We start from the raw sequence: 24,402 nt of genomic DNA, 5'->3' as shown, positions 1-24,402 counted from the left end.
TACATCAAGAAACAATTTATTGCAAAAATTCACAGATACAGTCAGTTTATTTACAAGTATAAATACATTAATGCTACAAATATGCTGTCATGTTTATTATCAGGGCATCATGGACATGCAATTAAGACTCCTTAGTTTCATTAGGCACCTGTGCAGTAACTCTCAAAATCTAACCAAAACAAATATGGCACATCATACATTTTACTTTTTCACTGTTCTAAAAATCTTTAGTACTAAATGCAATTTTGGTATTTTCACCCTAGCAGATATTTTGTTTTCATAGAAGGATAAATAGTTTATTTGGTCACTAGTCATAACCGCCTTCTCAGTTCAGAACTTCAGAGCATCAACAGCTTTTGACTTTGCAGATAATGTTTCTATTACTTTTTTCAAGTCAACGGGGGAAACCATCACCAGCAGACCTCATCAGTGATCTGAATTCCGTCATTTCAGCTGCAAGACAACCTTCAAGAGAAGAAAAGAATTAAGATAGAAATTGAATGAAACAAAAAACTGAAGCAGACTGGGAAACAAAGCTTTATTGCTGGCTGTTACCATATGTGTAACTGTATAAACACATCTTTTCTCCAGAAGACATATCATCCCTCTGACAGCTCTCTTGTACACCTTCTCACAATTACTACTTCCAGTTATTTTCTTTAGCACTTACTGCACAGAAACCACTTTTCAGCTCCACATAACCAAAATAAGTCAAATAACTTCCAGTTACAGTGTAATTCCCTTCTAACAAAGCATAACCAGGAGCACCATTTCTAAAGCGAATTTCTCCTTATCTTTTCTTTGAGGTATGGAGATGACAACATCCCATAGCTCTTGTACAAACCTTCCAGCAGATTTATGGCACGTTGAAACTACAAGAGTAAAACAAACTGCTCAAAAGGTGTCTGTCAAAGATGCACATAAACAGATATACATGGTCTGCTCAATGTAAACCTTTCTGCAATTCTACAGTCATCTTACCCGTGAATTATTTACTCTGGCTTTTCAGCAATATATTAAGAACAATTCCAGTTAAAAAAACCTTAATGCACAAGAATTCAGGGAAGGAAAGATGACATCATTAAGAGCTACCTTATTAGCAGCTTCCAGCGCATTTATTAGGTTCTGCAGCTCTTCCTTATTCATTTCTATAGAAATCGGTTTAATTTCACCATTTTCTCTCACATCCAAATCAAGGTTCAGAAGCGGCATTTGCAGCGTGGAGATTTTATCACTGGACAGAGCAAGCTAGGAAGTTTAATGAAACAACAAAGTATAAGGTGGAGCCACTAAGTTCTTAGTCTTCTACAACATCAGTTCTATACTCGATACCAAATGGGTATTACCAGAACAAACATCCACACGACAAAACTGAAAACCACATGACTAACTCCTCACAGTTGTCTCTGCAGTCTTTTCTGCTTGATTATGTTCTTAAGTACCAACAATATAATAAAAGCACTCTTCATAGCAAAACATTTGTTGAAATAATTTGTTAAAATGACTGAGCTGTGACATTCGTGTACTCCAGATGAAAAGCAATGACATATTTGATCGTGGCTCTTTGAAAGTGAAAGCATGTGAATTCTGAAGTAACTTCATTAAAATAGTTATGCCCGTATTGAATTAAGTATTAGGCCTCAAAATCATGACATCATATGTCTGTTCCCAAGTAGTATTCAACTTTTTTTTTTTTTTAGGGAGAGGAGAGAGAGAGAGAGATTGCAGCATTAGAAAAGGGAATTTTATCTTCAGCTTATACAGATTTCTTTCCAAGTCTTTGGTTTGGTATCATGACAATGGTTTTCTGGTACCCACAAAAATTGATCCAAGTCCCAGAATGAGCAGGCCACCAAGGAGGGCATCTAAAGTTACTTCTTCATTTTGGAACACTTCTTTTTATATTCAAGCACCATCAAAAAAAAAACCTCTTACTTTTAATTGCCAGTCAAAATCCTGCAGCTGAGCAGACGAGATTGCGTTTACTGTTTCTACGAGCGCATTCCTGATTTCTTCTTTTCTGCCTTTTAGACATTTTATGATTGCTTCTTGATAGTTTGCATTTAACTCACTCATCTGCTGAACAGCCTGTAAGAATAAAAAGTTACAGCTGCTTAAAATATGAACCAAAGAAATTGGATGTACCACCTGTAATAGCCTATAGGATACCTGTATATATCCAAGCTTCTATCTAGATAGATGTTATACTGCTATACTATACCATGGCCTCATGTTTCTCATGCAGCTCTCAAAGGCTGTTCACGTCTGATACACAGCCAGCATTTATTACAGCAACGTAAAAAAATTATGTTCTTGTTTGGCAGTAATTCAGTTGATGCATAAAATCCTTTGTATTAAAAGCAGCAAGATACTGAAGCCTTCTTAGATGCCATGCTAGGACCAAAACAAGAATCACACAAATAACCAACAGATTGAGCTCTGAAAGTTTCTGGACATCAGAATGGAGACCAAAGACACTTGCTCAACTGAAGCATACTGATGTACAGACTTTCCTATGGCTACACAAGTATCTTTATTTGATTCAACCACCAGCAAGTAGCCTAAAGACTAGCAATGAGCAGAAGATGAGAAGATTCCTGATCACAAAACAAGTTTTTGCAGAAGTTACATGCATTGGAATACCCTTGAATGACAGTCCTTGTGAGGCATGCTCCATTCACAGCCTAAATGTCTTCAGGATTAACTTTCAGTCACTATTTTCCAACAAACAAGAGCACAAATTGTTTATAGTTCTAATTAACATCAACGGTAGGTTATGTATCGTAAGCAAAACAAATTTAACCTCACAGTACCTAAGATACCACTTTAAGTCACCGTAACAGTACTTTAACAAGTATCATCCTGCACTATTTAATTAAAATGGTATCCAGTTTTCTTTTAGAAGGCTTATAATTTTATCTCTACGTGCTGTCCATTTTTCACCTGACCTGAAACTACTCAGATTTAGGCTGCCACTGTTTAAATGCTACGCTACAAAAATATTTTAGGACTAAATAAAATACAAAGCTGATCATCCCAGAACAATCTCTCAAAGTCAAACCCAACCAGAGATGAGCCCTTACCTCTTCGTCCGTTATGCTTTTGCCAACGGCAGTTTTGAAATAAGCCCTTGTTTCTTCCAAAATCTCCATCCACTCTGCCAAGCTCCAAACACCGCTGTAATCCTGGTACCGAGGATACCCACGTCCACATATGCCATCAACTATGTTATGAAGGAACTGGAACAGCGCAGTACACGTCTCAAAAACGCCCTGTTCCCACGGTTAGGCTGCACCAGGTCCATGAGGCAACTCAATTACCACCCCTCTCGTTGTTGGACGCAGCCTCAGTGCTCAAATCCCATGCATCGCTATATGCCAGAGGAAACCGAGCCTGCATTTTCGCTTTCGTTTCTCAAGGACGGCGGAAGCCCCAGAGGGAAGGCGATGCCGACTGAGAGCCCACCATAGCACTGCCGGGGCAGCAGGGCCCGGCCTCACCCACGGGAAGGCCGCGTCCGACAGCCAGCACCGCCCGGCCCTCCCCATCCCACCCCGCGGCCTGCTCCCAGCTGTACGGGGCCCCGCCGCGCGCTCCCCCATCCCACCAGCTGTTTTCCCGGTGGTGAAGGCCCGGAAGCAGGAGCTCACCTCCACCGCCCGTCCCGGCGGCAGCTTCTCCAGCAGCTGCAGCATTTCCGGCCGTCTCGTCGGCGGCCGCCGGCACCCGCTCCCCGTCCAGCGACGCCGCGCGTGCGCGCATGCACGCAGGAAAACGCCCTCCTTCCCGCTCCCGAATCCGCGGGTTCGAGACCCGGCCCGGCTGCTGTCTCTGGGTGCCTACGCGATAGAATGTGCAGGAGGGTACCACACGAGTACCCAGCTGCAGTTCCTGGGTTTGCTCAGCCCAGAGCAGAGCTGATTGGAGGCCTCATGTCAACCCTACAGCTCCTCGCAGGGGGCAGAGGGGCAGCTCTGAGCTCTGCTCTCTGTGACAGCGACAGGGCCAGAAAGAGTGACATGGGGCTGTGTCAGGGGAGAATCAGGATGGGTTTTAGGAAAGGGTTCTGCATCACAGGGCGGTGGGCATGGAACAGGCTTCCCTAGGCAGTGGTCATAATTCCAAGCTGCCAGAGTTCAGAGTGCATTTGGACACCAGCATCCAAGAAAGGGCTTGAATTTGGGGTGACCTGAAAGGAGACAGGAGTTGGACTCAGTGATGCTGTGGGTCCCTTCCAACTCAAGGTATTAAACAGTCCTATGATTCAGACTTCTAGGCAGAATCAGAACTCTCCATATTAAAGATATATTGATGCAATAACGTTGTGAAGCTCTCCCCTGTTCTGCAGCTTCACTTTTCACCTCACGTATAACTGAGTATACAGATGTATAATCAATAAGTATACAGAGAAGTTAGGCAGGAAAGATTATGGCATTAGAGAGGGATAATCAGAAACAAATGGAAAAGCTTACCCGTACCCTGGCCTTACAGAAAAAGACTTCAAGAGGAGTAATCTCCAGAGATAAACCCTTCCTTGATAACAGTCAGCCCTTAAATGGGGTCTAGGAGAGGTGGAGCCAGGCTCCACCCCTTTTGGTCACACAGGTGAATTGCCTTCACCTATGCTCCTGCAGGTTCAGGCCACAATTCAGTAGCTCCCGTACCTTGTAACAGCCTGACTTCCACTGATCAGACAGGAGTAAGATGAAAGCTTGCAGTAGCAAACAAAAGGCCCGCATATTAAGTGAAACCAGAAAAGCTGGGATAAATACTAAGAACAGAAGTTTATACTGCCAGGATAGCATTTACCAGGAACAACTCATTTCTTGTCTCTGCTTTGCCAAACAGTGGAGAAAGCCAACCAGCCTGAGACTAGGTATGTAGAACAGGCTTTAACATGAGCAATGAGCTTTCTGTGCCTTAAGTTGATTTGAACATGGTTATGAATAAGCAGCAACCTCCTAATCACTTGTAGGAGAAAAACAGTACACAAAACACTGCACAGAAACAGATACAGAATCATAGTCTCAGAATCATATAGTTATAAACTGACTTAGGTTGGAAGTGACCTTAAAGCCCATCCAGTTCCAACCTCCTGCCATGGGCAGGACTGCCCACACCAGCTCAGGCTGCCCAGGACCCCATCCAACCTGGCCTTGAATGCCTCCAGAGATGGGCCATCTACAGCTTCTCTGGGCAGCCTGTACCAGTCAGTGCCTTACTGCCCTCTGAGTAAAGCATTTGTTTCTAATGTCTAACCTACATTTCCACTCTTTCAGTTTAAAACCATTCCCCCTTGGCCTATCAAATCAGACTATGTAAAAATATAAAGTTGGTCCCCCTCCTGCTTTTAAGATCCCTTCAAGTACTGAAAGGAATTATTGTAGGCAGACCTTATTTCAGTGAAACCCCTTGACAAGTTCACTGGCATAAGATCATACGTAAGTAAGCATAATATCAGACCCTAAGAATACAAAAACAACTACAGGTCTGTACGGGTGGGTACGAGGGCTGTGGAAAACCTCAGGCTGGTTAAGTCAGTTTGCATCATGTCTTCTCCAATCACTGGGATGTGAGGAGCAGCATGGTGCGTGGGAGTTCTGGAGAAGAAACAGATGGGGAGGAACTGATTTCAGGTTTTGCTGATTGTAAACCTTTCAATTCCTCTGAAGGTTTACTACTACTAAAAGATGAGGTTTTTAGTACAGGTTTCTGGGAAATGTATTTAAATGTATTACCATGAAATTGCTTTAGCCTGCTCTTAAATTCAGGAATAGTTGCAATTGCAAGAAAAACAATTTTTATTGCAGATCATTTTGAATAGTAGTTTCCTTCACTATCACAGAAAGTGCTTTATCATGATTGGAAATCTATCCAGTTTCTAACTGTATTACATTGCATGCTACAAACCAGAGCAGCAGAGGGAGCTTCTGCTCCAAGCAAGACAGACCAGAGACCACACAGAAGAAATACAAAGGAAGTCCAGATTTAGGAAGAAATCAAACAGCAGAGGGATAAGGAGAAAGTTCATGACTGTCCTGCTTAGTAGAAAGGGACCAAAGAAGCAACAAATTCAACAGAGCAAAGATGTAAAACCTGAAAGACAGGAACACGTAAACCACACATTCTGACAAAATCTCAGTGAACATCTTTCAAAACAGATTATTCGTTGCTTTTTGATGGTGGTGGTTGGTTGGCTTAATTTTTTTTTTTTTTTTTTTTCCCCAGGTCTGAAGAATAAGGCAATTCAGTTTTCATGCATGGTCTGCTGAGGTAGGAGGAGTGGTGTGGGCAGAACAAGGAAGTCAGAGCTGGGGTGAATCCATGTATCCGAGCCTATGTTAAAGGACTAAGTAATGCCGTAAACAAGGTTGCCCTGGCAGTTTGGAATTTGTCTGGACTTGCATTATTTGGATCCACCATCAGGTCTTAGGCCTTAAAATTACCAACTTGTCCTGGTTCCATACACAGTAGCAATAATCCACCCTACCTCTGAGTGTAAGCTGCTAAGTAACCACTAAAACAGAGAGAGGCCAGAACACTTGTGGAAAGTAGATAGACAAGAGACTCCAAGATGACAAGAAAAGCAGCTGTTTCATGAGCAAAAAATGTGAATTTCACATTATATTATCCACACTGCTGCTGACTCATTGATTGTTTTTGTTTTTTACAGATAACCCACAACTAAACTGCAGTAATGAAACCTATTTTTAAATGAATCCTTTTGCTGCAATGGCAAATGGAATGGCAATAACTAAAACATTTGGAAATAATTACTAATCAGAATATCTTACTGTTAAATATAATAGCATTGAAGTGTTTTACGTTGCTCTACAGATATGAAGTTGGAGGGAACATCTCAAGACCAGTATAAACTATTCCCTGAGGGACTGTTAAATTTTATGTTAGTACAGACAGACAGATTACTGTGTATTTCACCAACACAGATGTGCCAGTAAAGCCATTGAAATGGAGAAGGAACATGAGGTTGCAGCTCAGATGCACACTGGCTCTGAAATGGAGGTCTCGCTGTTCCTTTCTTTTTTCTAGCTCTACTTTCTTTCCCCTTAGAGTGCTTGTGACTGCAGGATAAAACTGCAACTGCAGAATATAACTGACATAGCTAAAAATGAGTTGTTTTTCTTTCGTACTTCTTTATTTTTGTCACAGGTTAATTTTAGCCAAGTTGCTACAGAGCGCTGCTTCTGACAGAAGTGAACTTTATGGTTGGGAGTGAGGGGAAAGACAAAACTACTCCTGGCAGCCTGGACTTAGGTCAGATGAAATTAGCCCTGCAATGAAACTTTTCAAATGGATTTAAATCAGTGAACCACTTACACCACTGTATAATCAATGGATATCAAGATGTTACAATCACAAAATAAACAAGAGAGTTAGGTGAAGTGGACTATGATAACAAGAGAGAATAAATGGAAGGCTTACCCTTATGCTGGGCTCACCACAAAACACCAGAAGAAGGGATCTCCAGACGAGATCCTTCCCCACTGGTAGCCAGCTCTTAAATAGGTCTAGGAGGGGCAGCACAGGTGAATTGCCTTCACCTGTCCTCCTCTGGCTGACTCATGGCTCGCCTCAGGTGATCAATCAGAGGTTCAGGCCGTGACTCAGTAGTTCCCATACAACCACTAAACCAGGAATCTAAAAAGCTTTTGTAGAAGGTTACTATGAACATGCACATAGTGATCTGCTACAGCTGAAGATTGAAAATAATGTTTCTTCATTTAATTTTTACACTGATCACTCAGTCAAGCTTATAAATGAGGCTGGGTAAACAACATGACATTGATGTGCAGAACATTGTTATTATTTGCTCTTCATAATCTATCATATGCATCATTACCGTAATTCTCTATTCTATATGCAGCTGAAATGTCTGCAGGCTCACTATATTTAGCATTCAGTCTTATTAAGCTCTGGAGTTGATTTATAGTCTATCCATTAATATTCTCCTAATTCTCATTTTCTACAATTCAGTCCCACTATTTCCTGTCCTGAGTTCAGGGAACATGCTGAAGAGTTTATTTTCATCTCATCTATTACTACAATTTTATAAGGGAAGGTTTATTGTTTTCATTCCTATCTTTACACATTTCTCCTTTCACATTTAAGAATCCTAGGTAAACTGAAGATGTAAAACCATCTACATGTCATGACTGGAATTTTCCTTGAGGTCTAATGATTGGAATGGTTGGAATGCAAAAAGAAAGCAACAGAAAGTAAATGGTAACTTTTGGGACACGCATTAAAAATACAAGCCAAATTATTGTCTCCTTCTCTAATCCTAGCCCTAAGATTGTAATATTAATAATGAATGGTCACAACCCGTTGATGCTTGTCAGAATTCTTTGGACATGAGAAAAGATAAAAGAAAATGCCCTGTGGGTAGATTATGATGACTCTTAGCCCTGTTAGTATGCAACAATTAGTCGACACTGGAATATGCTGCACAGCCAGTTGCACCAATGTGTCATAACAGCAGTGGGGAGAAAGTATTCCTAAAATAATAAACACACATCATAATCACACGAGGAATTCATGGTCTGTATTTATTATATTGCTCTGATCTGAATTCTACTATACTATTCCACTGTGTATTTTATTTTTATCACATAATATTTTATGGCAGTGAAAACAGTAGTTGGCCAAAAAACTTATGCTGGAAAAACTCTCCTTGCTGGCAGAGGTCATTGCAATGAGGGCATAAAAAGAGAAGGTAATTTTACCACGCTAAAGTAGAATACACTTTTCTGTTACAGCCACATCTACGTTAAGAGTGTTTTTGTCAGTACAGAGCTTTTTTTTGTTATCACTAAATCCCTTCCAGTGTAAATACAACCAACTTACTCTGAAGACAGATGGTCTCAGGGTTTAAAAGACTTTCTCAGTCTTGTCAGGCTGTTCTCAGTTTGGCAGCGCTAAATGCTGGCTAGAATGCCTGGACCCCCTGTAATCTCTAGATTATATACAAGGAACAGCTTTCCACATCTACTTCCTATTTCTGCCCTTTTCCTCTCGTGGGGAATAATAGTTGAATAAGCTTCACTTGGGATATTTCTAGACTTCTATTGAAAAACAAATCATGTGAACTCATCCCTGTATCCAAGCTCAGGGAAGTGAAGTCTGTTAGTGCACTCCAGACATACAGCTTTCTTTGAAGGATGTTTAAAATCTGTTCCTTTCATGGCTTTTTTTTTTTTTTATTGGATGATGTGAATAATGTACTTGGATTAGAACTAGGATAAAGAAAAAATCCCAACTCTGCCACTACAGTATTTCCCAGACACTGACAACCCATTTACTCTTCAAATGGCTAAGTTTCTTCACCTGAAAATTTAAGATAGTACTATCTGGCTGTTCTTATGGGCAGTGTAGGAATCCATTAAAAGCTTGTGGCATTACATCATCATGTTTATGACCTTTAATTAGCTTTGATAAAAACCTTCCATTCCTCTGTATTTTGGGAAAAGTATGACCGTGGCAGCAAGCCAGGTATGTGTCCAGAATGCTGGAAATTTTTTTTCTTGGGAAATACATGGTAATATGATATCAAACAGGGCATATTTTGTGCTCTTGAGGAATAGAAAGAAATACATTACAGAGGAAAAGGAGGTCAGAAGAATTAATTTGACAGTACAGTGAAATCTCATCTAAATGTTCATATATATATTAGAAAAGTAGATTTTGGGAAACAGCTGTAAAAGTCCTTATGGTTACCAACTTTTCAAACTTTGCTAACTCTTCTGCTGTTGCTGCAGTTTTATGACCTTTATGATCCATCTTCCCACTGCAAAATCTGCTCTGAATTATTTTACTGCAGTTCCCCTTTTTCTTCAGCAAGAGACTGAAAAGCCCAACAGTTATCCTCTGCTGTCTCAGATTAACAAAGATACAAAAAATAGAGTGGCACACTTCATCCTTTTTTGCAATGACAAATGATTTTCTCGTGGCTTAGTCACTGATGATTAAAACAGTCGAGCCATTTAATGTCAGCTTGCCTACATGTCTCATTCTAGGGATGAAAACATATTCTGATTTACCTAAAGTCAGGTAAATTTCATTCTCTACCTGAGAGAATCAAAGCCCAAGAAGCACTTTCATATCCATCCACTAGATTATAAAATACTGCTATTTGTCCAAGAAACAGATTTAATAGTTTGACATAAGCTACTGTGTAAAAATAGTCAGAAAAATCTTACTTAGAAATTCAGAGTTGTCTATTCAGCAGAAAGGATAACGTAGAAAACTGTAAAAATAAGTAAGCAGAGAAAAATCTTCAGAAAAAAATGTAAGCTACATGAAAAATTTATATAAGCACAAAAAGAGAAAAAAGCAATGTTTACTAAATAGCTTATTTGATACAATTGACTCAGCTCTGTTTACATTTTGATACACAGAAGAGTGAGAATTAAGGTTATTTTGAGGACAAGTTTATATATAGAATGAGAAGAGAAGCACATAAGTACATTTAGTTTGTGTATCAAAGGAGTTCTGATGCACAATAAACTAGTAGCAGTGTAAACAAGCTAATAACAGGTTTGCAACTGTAGATAAGGCTGAAGATTAGCCACAGGAAATTGAAACATCATAGTAAATAGAAAAATAAGGGATAAAGTAATTTACCTGTGCATAATTCTACTCAGCTGGCACTACTTTCTAACCATACAAGCATCCCCATTGTCCCAGAGGTAGACCAATGTTAATTCAGCAAGAGAGCAAACCCTAGATTTCTAGGCTCCTAGAAATTGAAGTCTCACACATAACCAGTTCATTTTCTGTACTGTGAAAAGTAGTAATGCCAAGATAAGGAGCTACAGGAAGATGATGAGAGGCAGTGTGAGCACTGTACAAGTGAGTACTGCAGTCAAGTACTCCTTTAAAACTTGTCTACACAAAGCTGGCACTTTATCCAATATTAAATAAGTTCTGCACGGATTTGTTAAACTGCATTACATCTTTGGGTGGACACTTTTCTTCAGAATTTAGTTAATCTTCATCCATTTTGATATAATTCATTCTTATCATGTTAACTTTAGCAAAACAAACGTGGACAGATTAACACCAGGAAGCAAAAGAATAACTTAAACATTTAAAGCAGTAGTCACTGCTGATAAAAGACCAAATGGATATGAGGTTTAATTCAGAAGGTAGAAGATAATTCTTAAGCCTCACAGCAACATTTGCTGGAGCAGTTTTCTCGTGCAGTAATAAGAGCAAAACACCCAGTTGCTTTCAAGATAAAGTTCAGTCCACTTATGAATCAGATTGCATGGCATGCTTGGGATAACAAGGGAATAGACTCAGCACATAGAAGGTGACTTTCAGGAAGGCTCCATGATAATATTTATGTACCTGCTCTACCTCACTCAAGATTTGCAAGTCACATATAATATGCACAGAATATACCTTGCACTGTAAATATATACTCAGAAAAGTAAATGTTAAATCATTCAAATGGAGGTGCGTTGTCTGAATCGCTAGCAGACACTTTCACATTATGGTGCTTATTCTCTGTTGTTTCAATTCTTTATTTGTAAAATGGAAGTACTAATATCGTCTTGTCAGACAGGAAGCTATGAAGGAAAATTCATGAATATTTATAAAACGCTTACTCAGGTGATGAACACAGTCTCCCCATGAGGAGATCAATAAACCCATTCTGATTTAGACAGTGTACGGTAAATAAAGGTCATAGCCACACACATATTAGAACAGATAAAGACCAATACTGAACAGCTGTCTCATTCACTGTGCATCCATCATCTTGTGAACTGAGTCAGACTGATTTCCTGCCAGAAAATGGATCCACAGATCTTGTAGGAAGAGAATAACAGATCTTGTAGGAAGAGAATAACTTGTGCACATCTGCACAAGGGACAGCATTAACTTGCACGGGCAAAACAGAGGTTTTTCACACATAACTTTGTGTAGGACTCCACATACAATATACAGCCAGTGAACTTGTAAGCAATAATTCCAAACAATTTTAGAGTTTTGGTGAAATCTCTGCTACAGTTAAATTATTTGGATAGAGCTTAGGAGAAAAATGGTGATCAGATTATTGGGTGATAGTCAAGCCCCTTTAAGGCTACAATTTATGACAAGTATGCTACCACCTCTTCAAAGACATTTCAAGCCAACATATCACAGTATGTCACTATTTGTACTGTAAATACACACCAGATCTCTTTAGTATATCCACAGTCTTTACATTAATGCAACTGTACTTGTTAAGCCAGAGCAGGAGCATCTGCACTGCAGTGGTGATAACCATCCATGTCTATAAAGCCAAATCCCCATTGGCGCTGCTATTAATATAGATATGACAGTACATTGTTTGGGGAATCATATCCAGATCCTCAGCATTTCATTAACTGGAGGTACTCCAGGAAATGCTTGACGGCATGCCGTGACAGATTTGTCTTCCTTCCAGGTCTTCTTGGGAAAGTTTTCAATCTGCCTGCATGTTTAGTTAACACAGTTCCCATGACATACATTCTTTTCTCTCATATGTCCCAAGCAGTGCCAATATGAGCACAGCTGGATGAGCTGTTCATGCTCATACTTCCAGAGTTATTGCAGCCATGAACTGATAAAAGGTTTGAAGAACACAGAAAATCAAAGAGCTCCCTAACTGTGCTGGATTCATCAATCACTCTCACATGCTCATAGCTCTCCCTTTTCATGTGACAGTTCAGGAATTAATATGGAAGATGCATGGACAATGCACAGGAAAGCAAAAGATATATCCATGTGGAAGACATTCAGTGTTACTATCTCCACACAAAGTTAGCAGGGAGATTTCTGAACTGAGTATTACCTCTGATATGTTTTCTTTGTAGATTCTCTACCATAATATATTTAGGAAAAGACAGCTTAATCACACTTTAGAGAAGCTGCACAGATGCTTTTTACGTCTGGGACTAACACCATTTGTACTACTAGGCAGTAATACAAAAAAGATAAAAGTGAAACCACATACATGTAACAGGCAGGTGAGGGGCACCCGTAAAGCCTCTCACCCACTCAATCAGTCCATCTTGGAGGAGCTCGTATATCCTCCATGTCTCATTAAATTGCACAGAGTGCTGCACTAAGGCAGCTCAGCTCCTTCTGGCAACAAAGCTAGCTCATTCGTAGTTTGGTCAGGTATTTTTGCAGCATAGTGGTGTGCAGGCCTGATTGAGGCAATTGTTATCGTTGGGCAAACAATGGAAATAAAAGAACACCTTTTGTAGCCATGAGCTTACAGAATAGAGTGGCATACATGAAAAAATATGATTACAAGAAAGGTAGCTATTTAATTAAAATCTTTGCAAAGTTTTCTTTCTCAAACAACTTGAAAGTTGTCAGTAAATCAATGTTAACCAATAAAACTACATTGTCAGTTGTCAATAAATCAGTGTTAACCAATAAAAATATATTAAAGTAACTGTTCTTTGGCGGGCCTGCTGTCTTATTGTGTCTTGCAGCAGCTCGCTCTGCCTTTCCCTGTTTTGCATCCTTTCCTATAGCAAGTGAATGAGCAAAGGTGCTTGATACTGCCAAGGAAATGGAAGAACATCTTATCTTTTTCCTTCTCAGAAGAATACAACTAACTGCTTAATTTCAAGACAGCAGATATGGACTTCCTTCACACAGATCTATTTTCATTCCACCTTATGTGTCAATATGCTTTGTTCCTCTAGCCATACGGGCCGTTCAAAGAACAGAGTGCTGGATCCATTCACTGAAACACAACTCAAGGGTTTTCAGTGTGTGATCAGGGAGACAGGACAGGCTAAAATGCCGAATAGAGGAAAACCACACCACACACAGAAAGGCGAGCACAACCGGCAGCTACCACTCAGCACAGCCCTCTGATCTCTAGCTTGCAAATAATTTTTTTCTGTTTAAACTTTTTGTGGTTGCTTTTGTTTGTTTGTTTGTTTTTTTCAGCAGAAGATGGTCTTGGAGTAGAAACTTTCTCACCTTTGTAAAAAAGGCTATGTGGTTTCTTTGCAAAGGGCAGCCTACAGGCCATAAGAGCGAAAAAAAAAAGGGGGCAGGGCTGGGCTTCAAAAGGGCTATTGATGACAAAAGCTCACTGACATTCTGATACCAGTGATTTGCTTAAGATAATTAGGGCAGCTTCCCAATAGCCAGAGGTCTACTTCTTAGAAAACAAGAAAGCCTGTTTGCTAACCTTGATTAGCCCAGTGGCTAGAAAACTTGATGTTTAGACAGGCCGAGCTGCCTTTGGTGCCAGGCTGCGCTGGCAAACAACCAAGAACACTAGTTTGCACGGCAGGCTTGTCAGGAGTCAGGCTCTGCCACAGCAATGCTCCCAACACAACCTCTACCTCTCGGGCCTCAGGTCAAAAACAGCCTGTAAATGATAGCTAACATTTTGGGATTGCCAGTGCTACACAGATTGTTAAGAGCAGCTCTTTTTGTGTTCTTTTTTCCACTTACAGAGCTCAGTTCCCGAGCATGGCTGCTCAGAACGGGAGGAAAGCACACAGCCCCTTGATGCAGCTTGCGACTTAAAAGCGGGGGAAGGGGCTCACGCTGTGAGGCCTGGCTCCCACGGCAAAGCGGCTGTCCCACGCTGGGGGCCGCAGGTAAGGGCCGGCGAGAAAAGCGACGAAGAGCGCTGAGCGGCCCCGGCCCCGCGGCGGGTCGAGGCGGGGCGGCCTGCACGGGCGGGGCGCGGCGCCGGAGGCGGAGGGAGAGCGGCGCGCGGCAAGGGTCGCGGCCGTCCCGCTGGGATGTGAGCGGCGACATCGGTAAGGCCGCCGCGACGCGCCGCTGTTGGGGTGGGGGCGCCCGACGGGAGGGTGACGTGCTGCGGCGTGCAGCCGTCCGGCGGCTGCGGGAGGGGCGCGCGCTGCTCTGCAGCGCGGCTGGAGTACAGCGCGCGTCTCCCGAGACGATCGCGGGGACAAAGGACCGGCGGAAGCGCGGCGCGGGGCTGGGGGGCGCAGCGGGTGCTGCGGGAGGTCTGCTAGGCCGCGAGCCGTCAGTAAGGCTGTGTGCTCTAACGGGAAGGAAGCCTTTGAATGGTAAACTCACTGACTGCGCTTTGCTGGAAGCAGACCGGGGAAAAGATGGTAGTTGGATCTCCAGTCCACAAGCAATTTCTTCTGGGTGGGATTTTGTAATAGTTCATGGTGGTAATTGAGGGAAAGGGTGTCATCTTGTATAGCAAGGTCCGTATCAGTGGCACTGACATCCCTGGAGCTTCCTGAAGCTTCCTGAAGCTTCCCTTCACAGAAGGGGTGAGACGTGCACGCAGTGAGATACAAGATAGGGCCGCAGCCATAGCTACCGGGCTTAGAAGTGGAGAAAAGTTCAGAAGGATATGAAAGAGAAATCAAAGCTCCTGAAAGGAAGTCGTTATTTCAGAAGTTCTGCAAACAAATAAGAAAAAAAATGTACTTTCATATTTTAAAAATATTAAAATAACTCTTATTTTTGTAGTAAGATAATTTGGGTATACTTGTCGCCACAACAACTATAGGCTTGAGAAAGCTCTGATTTAAAAGTGTGTACCTTCGCATCTTCACTATAAAGCAGCAGAAATATCATTATCCCTGTTTTGGTAAGTGATGAACTGCAGCAGAGGGGCACTGAGTGACATCCCGAAGGTCAGAGTGGAACTTAGAGTGAACTCTTAATATCTTTGCGTGCCCCAAAATCTGGTGCCAGGCTGAGCCTTTGCAGTCAGTCTGTGGACAAATATTATTATCAGTAGCAAAAGCTAGCGCGGACAGACTAGGATTGTATTATTTTGTTAACTGCCACTGCTCTGGTTGATCTGGATTTCCAAACCAATGTCCACAATTGATATATTTCTCTAATTCAAACTAGATCAAAATTAGAGCTGAGTGTTCTATGTAGGTACTCAAAGACACTCTAGTCTGACATTTCCATCCCACCTCCCTGTGAACTGAATCCAGGAAGCTTAATCAGGAAATGCATCTAATAATTTTGTTGTCTTTGTTGGCAAGTGGTCTTATGGAACAGTGAGTTGAACCAGCTTCAGTGGAGGTGCAGTAACAGATCCATTACGAAGAAGGGGACAAAGCCAGGAGCAGTAGATGGGATAAGGAAGACCTGCTCCTTTAAGTGGTAACGTTTGTCTCAGTTCAGGTGGTGACAGAATTGCATCTTCAGTGTCTTACGCTTTAATCTGTTTAGAAGCATTGAACTCACTAGAGCCATTATTGGAGCGTTCTTAACCCAGTGCATTCTTTCCTATGCTCCTATGTCTTTTGACTTAATTTTTAATAATAAAATCTTTTAAGATGCACAGTTGTAGTTGAGCCTCAAATTGCTATATAACGTCTCCCCCTTTCAGGCTTGAAATATCCCCTCAAGAGGCATGTTTTATAGGGTTGCAAAAGCTCTGTAATGATTAAAGCAAGATCTGAGCCTAATCTTAAACACAAATATGCAGAATTAATACAGCACTTCTGACAATGAAGGTACTGCTAGCTGTAGTATTGCCATCCTTTTGAAATATATAAGTGTATCGCATCTGTTGCAGCTGCTGTTTCAGCTTCTTAAGAATCAGAAGGCTGTACATAACTTGTTCTTTCTTAAGATGAACTTCTGATACGTATGACTGCAGCATAATTAAGGTAGTTTCAGTCTGGCAGGGTGAAAACTGATGAAGCTGCACTGGTGCAAGCCTTGACATGATCCATGCAAGCCTGCATAGTGCTGGAAAGCCTTTGTGGAAATCTCTACTTTTGTGGCTCTATGCTGTTAACATTTAAATTAAGTAGCTCAAGTTATGCTCACACCCGTAACATCCACGTTTCTGTTTCCCAGTATTTTCTGATCTCTGTTTAGAAATAGGAAGTCTTTAAGACAAAAAAAATCAAATCTATTCACAGAAAATGAGCTATGGATAAGAAAGATACTCTTTTTGTAATAACCATGAGTATGACACCATTCCCCAGATCCTTTGAAGAACCCTACAGGATTAAACCTGGGAGTTCCTGAGAAATTGTAACTCTTGAAGAGCTGCCAACCTAGATGTCTTAAAAAAAGGAAAACAGGACAAGTCACTAGTTGAAGACCTAGCTTAGAATTTTGGGAACTTGAGTATCATTTGATTCTGTAACAGGTACTTTTTGGTACAAATTAGGATGAATAATTTTATCTTCCATGCAACAGATTTCAGCTCTTTAAAGAAATCAGCATGGTTAAGAAACAGCAGTACCACTAATAAGGATTTATTTCCTTCAGAACCACTTACTATAGCTCAGGGAGCCTTCTGGGTACAAACTCGCATCCTTTTCCATCATGAACACCAGCACAGCTTTTCTAATGTGACCCACATTACTCTTATGTAATATTAGTGTTGTGAATTTCACTTACATGAAAGCATCTGCAGTGGTTAGGTGTTGCATAACTGTAAGTTTAAGATTCACAAGACAAGACAGTCACAAAAGAGTAAGGATTAACCTGAAAAGTTTCTTTTTGCAGTTTTGAGATAGCTATGTGAGACACGAGAATGAAGCATAAAGCAGAACTTTGCTCATGAACAGAAAAGAGTATATAAAAGGCTTGTACATAGCTCTCTGGCTGTAATGCAGTTTTATTTGAATGAAACTGATTGCCTGTAGCTGAAATAAACGATTTCATCCCTGAGTTTTAAACCTGAAATTGGATAGCATATGGTTCAGTTATGGCTGTAGGTGCAGGATCTAATTAATTACCTAAGTAACTTTACCCAACACGGAGGAGATCATTCCTATTTCATGTATTGCTCCCATTCTATAGCATGTTAATCAGCACTGCTGCCTGTGTGGTTTACTATTAATTGCCTTGCGAGTGACCTTGTGTCAGGGCCCAGGCACTTCCTGGTTTTTAATGCATCCTGCTGATTGTTGTTGATTTGAGAAGAGCCACTGATGGCTAGCTTAACTTCCAAGCAAGAAGCTTCCAAGGTGAGGCATTTCAAGGCTTGCAGCGTTTTTGTCCCTCATCCTAAGTCAGACTGTAATTCAGACTGTATAGCAAGGTGCTGCGTGGTTCATTTCTCATAGTAACAACTGCCTTCCACTCAAATTACTCAGAACTTTGTGATTTTAACTCAAAACATGTTGCAAATAGCCACATATTTATCTTAGAATTGAAATTTTGATTCCTACAGTTTCTTGAGTATTTGTCTTATAAATGGACAGCACAAGCTTCTTCTCAAGATTTATTCAGTACATTAAAGCGTCCCTGCAGTTTTCATTTCAGCTTACAAAGATGTTTTACAAATTTTTGATGCTGCTTATTACAGAGAAGGTAGCAAATCTTAGAAGAACAGAACTATTTTTTTCAGAGTGCAGATTATTCTTCAGGCCATGGAGCCTTTAAAATTTCCATGTGGTTTAGTAGCATATGAACTGTTGAAGATTCATATGCTGTCTTGATTCCTTCCTAGCAGTGAGCCTCTCCAGTTGTAGTGAAATAAGTAGCAGTGACCCCATGAAGTTACACGTACAAATAGATTTAAATGGGACTTTGCACGGATCCCAAGTGTTCCACTCCTCCATAGCTTTGTGTAGCATGAGCTCTGCCCTGGAACCTCAGACCCCCAGGACATCCTGAAGCATTCAGGTAAGGAGCTAGGAAAAGTGTTTGCTACAGAGGTATATTGCCTGAATCTCTTTCCTTATAGGTTTTGTAGAATTTTTTTCACTTAAGGTAATGCAATTTTATTGACTACTTTTCTGTTTGCCAAGACTTGATTGACTGGAAGTGCACCTGGAAGATGCTAAGGCCTCCTGCACATTATGCCTAAAGGCTGCACCATAACAGGGTAAAAGCAAGCGCAGTACACACATGCATGTGCCAGAGGTCTGAGAAACAGTCTCATGAAGTATATCATTTACTGGGGGATTTAACATAGAATTTGCTGAAAGAAGAATGAGGGGTAACTGGAGATGATGGCAAAAGAAGGTTGTTGTCAGAAGGGAGGAAGTGGCCAAGAGAAGCTGTAGTAAATGATAGGGTACTTCATATGACATGGAAGCAAACAACCACAGTGTAATAGTAAGGTGCGGTACCAGTACACTGTGTATATTGACTAAAGCATTAAGCAAGTTTGGATCATAATCTCCAGAAAGGAGGCTGGTCAGCAATTGCCAAGCAGTTCACCAAAGGCTACACTGTAGTGTAACTGGAGCTGAAGAATTGATACCTCACAGAACTGGAAGTGAAAAAGTTTACAAGAGAGGAAGTAGCAAGTGATTACAAAAGAAAGCAAGTTTCCAGCACAAGAAGCGGAAGAAAATATTTATGCTGAGCTTTAAGACTCAAAATGCTTAATTTAAGGTATGGACCATTTACAAGTAGGGTCTTTTGCAGCACTATCTATAGCAGAGAGTTAAAGGGTTTTTATTGTAATATAGGATGATGAAATATGAATAATATATAGGTATTGATCAGTCTTTTGGTGAAAAGGACACTACTGTACCCTGTTCTTGCAGAAATTTGACAATCAGTTCTTGTGTGTTAACCAAAGGCTATAGCCTTTCCAGTTTTCAAGTAGGGCATCTCTTTATAAAAAGTGCTTTTGAGGAAGGAGTCAGAGTACACAAGGGTACTGAGGTAGACAGAAAGCAAAGAACATACCCAGTGTCAGTTCTCTTCCACATTTCATCATCATGTGATGTTAACACTACAGAAAGTTGTCTTTTTGCATTTAAGATATACATGTTCTGTCTTTACACCAGTGTTGCTATTTAGCAAGACCAAGCAGCATTCTGATTTTCAAGCTTTTGACTCATGAGAACAAAACCTAGCTTCTATGAAACTGACCTCAAACTTAAAATTTGATCATTTAAGCTTCCTTATTTTGAACACAGAAAGAATCTTCTAGACTTTAAGAAGATAATTTTAAAAAATAATTCAAATACTGCTTTAGATTTAAGTTGTTCTCACGTATTTCTAAAACTAATTCTTTTTTTGGGGGTCTTACACTAGCATATAAAGAAACACCCATAATTTTGCATTAATGCTCTAAGTTAGGCTGGAGAATGGAAGATAAAAAAAATGACAGGATGGGAAGGTCAAATCATGTTTTGAGAAGGGATTTCCTGCTAAAAATTGTTTAAAACAGCCGTCAGCAACGTCACCCTTTTTGCTATCTCACATGAAGTGATGAATCTTTTCTGAACTTAGAGCTGGCCAAAGAAAAGGTGCTCATTACTTTATATCACAGTTCAAGGAGAAAGAAGAAAAACATGCAACATAAAGAAAAAAAATAGAGATTTATAAGTTTTCAGTCTTATAAATCCTGTTTTAAAATGGAAATACAAATACTTTAAAAAAAAAAACATTTGCAAGTACTAACTCAGTCAAATCCTAGGTGAGTCAAAGGGTGTTGTGACAGAGTATAAGATCCCAGTGCTTTTTTTTTTTTTCCTAAAGATGCAGTTTAATTGCCTGATTCACTTTTTTGACTATAGGAGAGGCAGTGAGTGACCTCCTAGTTTCCAACATGATGCAGTGGTGTTTTTGTTTTAGTTACTGTCCATACAATCTCCTTCAAAATTTTCTTAAAAAATAAAATACCAGAGCTATTGATGGATCTACAGCAAGTGCTGTTGAATCTTAGGTTTCTTGCTTCCTTTGAAGTTCTGCCTCTGAAAAGGAGGATGAGGAAGGGTGGGGCAGAGGTTTTGGAGCTGTGTCAGGGATGTGTGTGCAGTGAGAGGTGACTGCTATTCAGCACCACTGCATGTACAGTTCAAACCTGTGACTCCAGATCCAGTGGTGAGGAATTCTGTCCTAACACACTGGTACTTTAGAATATCTAATTGGTTCTTTTTTTTCTTACCTTTATTTGTTAAGCAAAGGCCACCAGGTATCACATGCTACAAAAAGTAATACATGTATTTTTTAAAAACAAAGTTTGCTTCCTGTGTTCAAGAGGTTTTGAGATTTGTCAGCTTTTCTTTTTTGTTTTTCCTAACTCTCAACTTCCAGTCTGTTTGCATGTTATTGATAACTTGATTCTTCAGCTTTTAAAGGTGCTTTTGCCTATGTAATTTTAAGACTGAACAGGATTTGCCATTTAAAGACTTTGCATTCCCACATTCCTTCTGAGTCAAAGAGTTTGTTTATTTGTTGCTTCTTCTAGTCACAGAAGTTACCAGCATGAAATGGTTAAGTTTAGTCTTATATGAAAGCAAGCATGATTGTTCTCTAAAATATATCTTGCTTACAAACTCTTGGCTGATATGGCATCTTGAAAAATTTTATGTTGTATACTTAAATAGGTTTTCAGTGAGGATATTTTACATTATAACAGTCTGCAGAGCTATGTTAGGTTACTGCTTTGGGGTGAAAATTATGTCAAGCAAAAGCATGGTTAATTGACGTACCTTCTAACAGTGGATGCTTGGAAGAGACAGAAACTTAACAGGACAAGAAATCTTGTTGAGATGCTCCCTGATAATCCAGCGTAGGGGATATTTAAAGTTTACTCACGTAAACAAATATTGTGTTAGCAATAGTACAGGAAGCAATAGTACAGTCCCAGAACAGCTCTTAATTGCTGGATTCTCTTTTTTGCTACGGACCTCAGGGAACCTACAGACTCCTCAGCCTGTATGAGGCATTACTATTATGTAGTATGCTGGCATGAGATTAGTAAAAATGACTGAGCAGTTTGTTGCCTAAGAAGGGACTTCTGGAAGATTGAAGAATCCATCAAATCACGGATTGCTATTAAAGCTTGCTTTCTTTCTCTAAACAATACATTTTATCCAGATCTAATTTCATGTGTAAAATTAGAAAGCATCACTTATTTTGCAACAGTCGTTATATACTTCTTCATAGCATTTTCATTTGGATTTTTCAAGTACTAATTTGATGCATGCCTTACACACAAATTAAGAAATTTGTATAAATTTAAACTGTGTTGATATTTTCCTGTTACTTAAAGTATAGCAAAACAAAACTGATCTACTAGAAAAGATAGATCTGTAGATCAGTGACAGAATGCTGGAATCAGATTTGTTTTTTAATAAACAATTAGAAAGCTATTGTGCATTTGAAACAGAATAATCAAACTGCAGGATGCTGATAAAATTTGGATAACTACAGCCTTTGAAGAGGAACCTGACATCATTAAATGTTCTTTTCCTGATCTGAATGTGGGAATGGTCTTTTCCCTGTGCTTATTCAGAACTGTATCTGGAACTTCTTAGTTAAATAAGCCTTTACAGAATTACTGCTTAACTTGCTGTATTTAACTTCTCTCTAGGTTGAGGACATTCCTTGGATTATAAAGCACGTAGGGTGCAATGGCAGATCCCATCCACTGGACCCGGTATCGTTGGCAGCAACTGATGTCTACAGAAGGCAGACAAGAAGGCAGCAGCTCAAGTAACAACTGCTGTCAAGCAAAAAAAGCTATTGGCAAACATAGGATAGTGATACCCTGCTTGGGACATTTTAAGGAAGAGTATGAAAAGGTATCAAAACTGTATATGAACAACAAAATACGGACTACTAAATATACTTTACTGAATTTTATACCACGCAATTTATTTGAACAATTTCACAGGTAATTAACTATTTTTGTTTGTGGAAATTCGTCTAAAGTGGATTCTTTTTATTTGTGTATGAATATGTATTTTTCCAATCACTTCTGCCTATCACTTCTGAAAAGGTCTGTGTTATTTGTCCAAAGATTGAATATCAACCTTGGACTAATCCTTTCTTCAAAACTTTTGTTATTTCCACTAATTCTACTCTTTAGATTAAAATATTATTTACAATTGGAGCACTTCAATTTTTCAATTGATTTCCTTCCCTCACATCTTATCTCTTATTTTTTACCCTCCATCCTCCTGCTTGGATAACTGCAGGTTTATAAAGAATGGCTCACTTAAAAATGTCTTATCTAGAAGTTCACCATAGCCTCACTGTGGAAGGCCTTCCCTGAAGGCAAGGTTGGAATTGCAGTAAAATTCTTGCTTGCACCTTCTTATCATGAGTATTAATCAGCCATTCAGCCAAGTAATGTATTTGACTGAAGAGAGGGAAATGGAGTCACAGATACTTAGTTCTTTATTTTTTCTTAGCTCCTACTACAATTTCTTCTTACATAAGTAGTCTCTCTACAGCATGGAGTGGGGGAATTAGAAAGGCTGGTAGCACAGTTAACTCTTATGTTTGCTCTTTGTTTCAGAGTTGCCAATTTGTATTTCCTGTTTCTGGTTGTTTTAAACTGGGTTCCCCTGGTGGAGGCTTTCCAAAAAGAAATTACAATGCTACCTTTGATAGCAGTTTTGACAATAATTGCCCTGAAGGATGGTCTGGAAGATTACTCAAAATATAAAATGGATAAACAGATAAACAACTTACTAACCAAGGTGTATAGTCGGTAAGAGACAACACTCTTCCTGGATAATTGTTATTAAATTGATTCTTCTGGTTTACTCTCTGAATACACATAGAGAAAGAGAATAACTTCGGTTGGAAGAGGACTCTGAAAGTCATCTCTATAGTCTCATACCCTGCTCAAAGCATGCCTTACTAGATCAAATTGCTCAGTGTACAATTAATAGATATACAATCATAAGTGTACAGAGGTCAGGTTTGTAAGATTATCACAGTGGAAAGATAATCAAAATAAATGGAAATGCTCACCAGTGTCCTAGGCTCACAGTAAACTCCCCAAGGAGCAATCTCCAGAAAGAGACCCTTTCTCAGTAGCAGTCAACACTTAAAAGGGGTCTACAAGAGGTGGAGCCAGGCTCCACCCCTTCCAGTAGCACAGGTGAATTGCCTTCACCTGTGCTCCTATGGCTGACTCATTGCTTGCCTCGTGATCAATCAGAGGTTCAGGCCGTGATCAACAGTTAGTATACACTCAGGAAGTTGTCTAGTTGAGTCTTGATCACTTGTTTAGCTAAACAAATATCAAATTAGCATAAAAATTGCTGAAAAAACTGTTCTTTTGTGGATGCCAGAGCTTTCATATGCGAGTCTGCACAGCATTAACCAAGGAAATTTTAGTATTATTCTTAATATCTTAAAATTGTTTTGGCATCATTGAAATTCAGTGATTACTATTTCATCATTACAGTGGTGAAAGTCATAAAAACTATCAGTGTTGTAACTCCGTACTCCTAATGTAATTTCCATGAAGGAAATAAGAACATTTTCCAATGCAGTATTACAGGTGTGATCTCACAAGGATAGAGTAGAGTGGGAGAATGACTTCACTTGACCTCCTAGCTACATTTCTTTTTATGCAGCTCGGGATATGATTTTGGCTGCAAGTTTTTCATCCACCTGTACCTGCCAAGTCCTTCTTCAAGGGCTGTTCCCAATCCATGCAGCAGCCAGTCTGTACTGATGTTTTGGATTGCCCTAGTCCAG

At 40.0% G+C, this 24,402-nt stretch overlaps 2 protein-coding genes across 8 annotated transcripts in view; one reads left to right on the top strand and one right to left on the bottom strand.

Moving 5' to 3' along the window:
• Nucleotides 1-7,494, bottom strand: COMMD8 (COMM domain containing 8). Its single transcript, XM_048942596.1, has 6 exons — nt 7,444-7,494; nt 3,651-3,839; nt 3,084-3,239; nt 1,936-2,088; nt 1,093-1,248; nt 1-465 (listed from the first exon to the last, which is right to left on the bottom strand). The coding sequence occupies exons 2-6, from the start codon at nt 3,693-3,695 to the stop codon at nt 445-447; spliced, it is 531 nt and encodes a 176-aa protein (XP_048798553.1). The 5' UTR covers nt 3,696-3,839; nt 7,444-7,494; the 3' UTR covers nt 1-444.
• A 7,216-nt stretch (nt 7,495-14,710) lies between these two features.
• The window catches only part of ATP10D (ATPase phospholipid transporting 10D (putative)), a 40,654-nt gene continuing 30,962 nt past the window's right edge, over nt 14,711-24,402 (top strand). Inside the window, exons 1-4 of one of the 7 annotated variants that reach the window (XM_048942570.1) lie at nt 14,723-14,786; nt 16,011-18,621; nt 22,277-22,579; nt 23,207-23,401. In XM_048942570.1, the coding sequence (XP_048798527.1) occupies nt 22,317-22,579; nt 23,207-23,401 (458 nt within the window). In that variant the 5' untranslated portion in view covers nt 14,723-14,786; nt 16,011-18,621; nt 22,277-22,316. Of the gene's footprint in view, nt 14,787-14,813; nt 18,622-22,276; nt 22,580-23,206; nt 23,402-24,402 lie in introns of those variants that run through there. The other 6 variants (XM_048942576.1, XM_048942575.1, XM_048942574.1 and 3 more) reach the window with 6 other exon arrangements.

This window comes from Lagopus muta, chromosome 4, assembly GCF_023343835.1.
Source record: "Lagopus muta isolate bLagMut1 chromosome 4, bLagMut1 primary, whole genome shotgun sequence".
Taxonomy (NCBI): Eukaryota; Metazoa; Chordata; class Aves; order Galliformes; family Phasianidae; genus Lagopus; species Lagopus muta.
The sequence above is the reverse complement of the archived record's forward strand: the minus strand, read 5'-3'. Positions and strand labels throughout refer to the sequence as shown.